Source organism: Ixodes scapularis, unplaced genomic scaffold (genome assembly GCF_016920785.2).
Source record: "Ixodes scapularis isolate PalLabHiFi unplaced genomic scaffold, ASM1692078v2 PGA_scaffold38__2_contigs__length_395552, whole genome shotgun sequence".
Lineage (NCBI taxonomy): Eukaryota > Metazoa > Arthropoda > Arachnida > Ixodida > Ixodidae > Ixodes > Ixodes scapularis.
Window position 1 is genome coordinate 37,113 of NW_024609866.1, and position 5,501 is coordinate 42,613.

The 5,501-nt window shown below is 44.2% G+C and overlaps 1 protein-coding gene across 1 annotated transcript; it reads left to right on the forward strand.

Annotated features, from left to right (window-relative positions):
* The first annotated feature begins 271 nt into the window (after positions 1-271).
* LOC115322401 lies at positions 272-1,172 on the forward strand. Its single transcript, XM_029982749.4, has one exon. It carries the CDS (start codon positions 312-314, stop codon positions 1,170-1,172), a length of 861 nt encoding a protein of 286 aa, XP_029838609.2. The 5' UTR covers positions 272-311.
* The last annotated feature ends 4,329 nt before the right edge of the window (positions 1,173-5,501 follow it).

Here is a 5,501-nt window from a genome sequence, read left to right on the forward strand (position 1 = left end):
CTTGGGGGACAACGCCCTCGGATTATGCAGGAATGGCGTGGTCTGGCGTGCCAACTACTTACCTTGGCGCGCCACTAGAATGTGTTCGAAATAGCTCACGCTACTGGACAGAAAGTGTCAAAAATCTTAAGCGCAGAGCGGACATGCTGAAGCCTAATCATCTTTCGGTGTTTGGCCGCGCTACTGCATGTAACATCTTCCTAGTCGCAAAGCTGTGGTACGTGCTTCAGGTTATTCACTGTGCCCGAGGACACCTTCAGCGTTTCCATAGGATATTTGCGACCTTTATATGGGACTCTTCATGGGAGCCAATGCGGCGCGACAATCTGTTTCGGTCTATCGAAGCGGGAGGACTAGGCTTAACCCACTTATTTGTACGGAAAATTGTTTCACGTTTCATGCTCCTCAGAACGTCTTCCCACCCGTTCATTAGGACCTTTCTCCAAACTCACTTGATGGATCTAATCCCTGACCTCGTTGTTTCATCCGACCATGTGGCAATGCCGCGACCTTTTGGCTTTCTCAAAGAAGTCGTCGAAGCTTTTGAGTTTTTGAAAGTGCGTTTTTCTTTGGATTATTTATTCACCGTTTCCAGAAAAGAGCTCTACCATAACCTAATAGATTTGCTATTTCCAGACCCTTTATATCGCAGCCACTATCCAAACAGTACAGATCAAGATGTTTTAAAACGAGTTCGCAGGATGCGCTTTCCCCCGACTGCAAAAACATTTTTCTTTAAGCTTCATACTAACACACTACCCGTAAAACCATGGCTACGTGACAAAGGAATTTTTGTACCGTGGTCGGTCAACTGTCGTTTATGCAACACGCCAGAGACTATTGAGCATTGCTTTATTTTTTGCACAGATGCATACCTTTTCTGGGATGTGCTTCAAAGGACTATCAAAAAGGACTTGTATATCAACGCATACTCTATTCGTTTTCTTCCTGTGGAAGATCCAGACACATTTCCCGCAGATTTTTTTATGTTGCTTGGTATGCATAGTCTCTGGAAGACTCGCATGATAGACAGAAACGCTGATCCACCAAGGACTACCAAATCAAATTTTATCGAAACATGCAATCACGTAATAAGTGTCCTTGATGAACTCGGGGAAAAGCCAAGATGGTACTGGCGACTCGAAAAGTGCCTTTCGTTTCCTGATTTCTGATACAGCCGATTCAGTCCTGCGCACCCGAAGAGCTGTGCAAATTTGTCTGAATTGTAAAAGTGTTGGTGAAAATGTATCTGAATAAGCTTGTATAATCTCAGTGCATTCTCGTTTCATAACTGCAACTATGACCCATGTGCCCACCCGTCTGTGCTTCCATGCAATAAAGAAAAAAAGCCGGCAGTAGCTCAGTGGTAGAGTGTCCGCTTCTCACGCAGAAGTTGCGGGTTCGATCCCCAGTGGGTATACTTTTTTTTTTTTTTGTCAAGCTTTTTGCGATGTTTGCACATTTTCTTTTAGACAATTATCGCTGAAAATGAATATATATGTTATTATTTGTTTCCACCGATAATTAGTTTTTTTTTTATACTTAATGTTTTAGTGATAATGCTTTTTTATAATTGATTTTTTAGCGGTAATTGATAGCTTTTTGCGATATTTGCACGTTTTCTTTTAGACAATTATCGCTGAAAATTAATATATATTTTATTATTTGTTTCCACCGATAATTAGTTTTTTTTATACTTAATGTTTTAGTGATAATGTTTTTTTTATAATTGATTTTTTAGTGGTAATTGATAGCTTTTTGCGATATTTACACATTTTCTTTTTGACAATTATCACTGAAAATAAATGTATTTTATTTTTTATTTCAACCGATAATGGATTTTTTTTTAATAATTAATATTTTATTGATAATGTTTTTTTTATAATTGATTTTTTACTGGTAATTGATAATATCATATGCGTGAAGGACGTTTTAGTGAACAACGCCATTTGAGTGCATAACGGAGGCGTGTCTTAACCCACTCCCCAGCACTGCACTCGCACCGCTTTTCGGCGGCAGTCTGCAGCTGCTTGTACAAAAATGTTAGCTTTCGATTGTTTCGATCTCGCCCAGAAGTTTGTTCATTTCTAACTTTCAATGAAAAAACGGTTAAAGTGCGGGCGAGCTGGTGTAACTTATACATGACGATTGAAAACCTGAGTCTGTGGTTGGAAAACGGAAAAAAGTGATGTAGAAAGTATGGTGCCTGGATCGCGTCTACGACTGGTGTGTTTAGCATCCTATCCCGCCCATACATCAAAAGTGGTCCCGAAGTGGCAACAGATGACGTCACAGAAGCCGGAGTGTCATGCTGTTGACTGTCACGATCCTGGCGGTTGGCCATAGAAATGCTGGCGAAAAGCACAAGCGAACGCGAGTGTCGCTGTCGTCACGGCGTCCCAACTTGCAGCTGCTGTAGCTTCCGTGGACTGTCACAGTGGAGAGCGACCTGCAGCAGAACAGGCGTCGCCACATACACCACAACTATTGGGACGCCACCAGGTTCGCGACCAGCGACAGCATGACACTTTTATGACGTCATCAGGCGGAAATCGAGGAACCACTTTTTTGGACACGGTAAACACACCAGTCGGAGACACGTTCCAGGCACCATAGTAGAAAGACAAAGTGACAGAGAGCATCTCTTCCATTTTTTAACCACAGTCTCAGGTTTTCAATCATCATGTCTGACTTTTGATTGGTGTTTCTCGTGCAGAAGTTCATTTTTGTTACAACAAAGCAGCTGAGTAGTTGGGTAGTGAAGTTTCGACAGGGGCCTTTGCTTGGCACGTAGCCAGGATTTTTTTTTTGGGGGGGGGGAGGGGAAAGATAGGAGGAGGAGCAGGAGAGGAGGAGCACGCCCGCCCATGACAAAATGCTGTATGAGGGGGGGGAGGAGGTCCCAGGAAATGGAAGATTGCGGGGGGGCCCCATGGTCCCCCCCCCCCCCCTGGCTAGGTGCCTGGTCTTTGCACCCCAGCCTTGCTGTGTCAACATTAACAGGGGCTGACAGTGAAGTGGCTAAAGACTTCTTATTTTGGCTTGAAATAGATAGCAGAAGCATCACGACATCAATTGAACAGCATCATCATGAACCTATGCCCTAAACAGACCTCTTGCTTCGCTCCTAAGTGTAGCGTATTCACTGTTCAGTCTGTGGTCGTCTCTCGTGAGGGACAGTGAGCTCCTTTTTCAAATCGTGCGGCGAAAAGATGTCACGCGCTGCGGGTCAAGTGCAGACGTTTTGCGTCTCGCTGAAAGTTAGACGTGCCTGTTTTGCTAGATGTATTTATTTTGGATCTCTGCTACAGTTTTTTGTGAGTTTAGTGCATTATGCTTGTATCAGATACCTGCATTTGTAAGTACCTTTTTTAAAAATTTGTTTAGCGGATTTCTCCATCCAAAAATAAACAAATCTGGCAGTGGTTGCTGGCGGGGCCCCCAACATTGCCCAAGCTGTCTAAAATAGGTTCTAATATTCTGGTAGAATGCATATTCCACACTTTTTCTCTATAGCTACCACGTCGTGCACTTTAGATGAAGGGAGCGCATACGTCGTCTCGGAGTGTTGGCTGGTCAGGAAGCTAGGGCAAGTCGTCTCCTACTGGCCACCTTACAAGCAAAAGCAGCAGGTCCTCAATGCAATTTTAGAGAAAGAACAGATTACACTGACTTGGTCGAATCACCCAGTGAAGATTCTTCACTCCTACATTAGGTTGGCGATTTTTTTTTTAATTGAGCGTATAATTGAGATGATCGTTTCTCATGCAGCCACACTGCAGCACGCTTCAGACCATCTGGTCGCAGCTGCCTGAGCACCCAATTTGGATTGACGGACCGGATGTAGCCCCAAGACAGGAAAGGGCTAGGGTGCCTGCTGGCCATATGGACAGCGACTCTTCGGACGATGCCTCAAGAGAAAGTGTGTGTCCCGGTAAAGGCTGTTCATTATAAATTATTATTCAATGTGAATCAAAACTTGCATGAATAACTTTAGCTCCTTATGCAATTGTAAAATTGCTAAATAGTTATAGTCATTAACAGGTCAGTAACAAAGGGCAAGGGAAACGAAGGCTGGATAGAAAGCAGACTGAAGGTAGAAGAGGTTTTTGTCCTCTCACCTTCAACACCCCATCTGTTTTCTCCTTTCCCACCTTCGTTTTCCTCGCTCTTTGATCTTGATTTATCACTGAGTGTAGGTCAGTCTGGTTAGTGCACGCACATTGTAAAATTCAGTAGTTAAAATTGAAAGAATGAAAGCACGAAAGATGTATACAGACAGCTGAGAGCTGTCAGTTAGCAACATTTAATTCTGGATGGAAAATTTTGTGCAGTGCCCGAAACAACCAACAGTGGTTCAGCCTTGAGCGAGCCTCCCCTCTGAGCAACATGGAACTGTCCGAATCATGTACTGCGCCCCTTTCGGCCATCGCCTCGGCCGTGCGCTCCGAGTGGGTATTTCGTATTGCTGCAGACTGTACCACATCAGTTAGAATTGCTTGTCCTTGAAACCTTGCAAGCCAGTCCTTTAGTTACCCTAGTTACACATACACTTTCAACTATTGTTGAGTCTACAACACTATCGGCCTCAACTTTGACTGAACTCAACTCAACTCAACTCAACTCTCTAGAACCCAGTTAAAGCTAGCACGAAACTGGTTCTTGTGCCGTGTGATCAGTCTAATTTTTAAGTAATTTACTCGGAGACACACGTTTTATTTATTTTAAGTAGATCATACTATATGTTTGATACCTTGTTGCTTTTTAGCGGCATTTACACGAGTACCAAAGCAGATTCAGGGCTAGGTTGCACATATTTTAGGCTAGGTGGTGCAAGCTACTGCCCGCTATGATGGGTGCCCCACTACTATTTGTCTATTTATGCAGCACGTTCCTCCGCCATTTTTGCTCGTTTGGAATCTTGCCGGCTAGCCGGGATGCTATTATTGGCAGCTCGGACGCCCAAATTTATTCCTTCCAGAAAATTTTGCTGCTACGATTCTTTCTAGACGCCTTCCCCTGCATTTCGAAACAGTAAGTGCCTCACAAACAATGGTTGCTGGCAGCGGTCCCGCGAACAGGTGCCAATTTACCTCCGTTGGGGAAGTCCGTTCGGTTGAACTGAGGTGGGGATCTCAGTCGAACTCAACTGTCATTAGCGGCTCAATGACGGTTGGCGCTGCCGTGTAACTTTGGCTTATCGCGGTGGACTCGACTGTCGTTGGACTCAATGGCAGCTGAGAGCGCCCGTGTAACTGGGTACTAGGGCACTAGCTGTCCAACAAAGCTTCCAGACAAAAATGTCCCCAGCCTGCGCCCAGGGTAGTTCTCTCAGCCATGAAGTGAACAGGTGTTGACCATGGGGTGCCCAAGAAATGTCAGTAGTCTATAATGCCTTGTTGGTGGTCTTTGATTTCTGACTTTGTTGGGCTCAATCTTTCATACTTTCAAATATTATATACATAATCTATTTTCACTTACGTGGTACAATCGACGCGGCG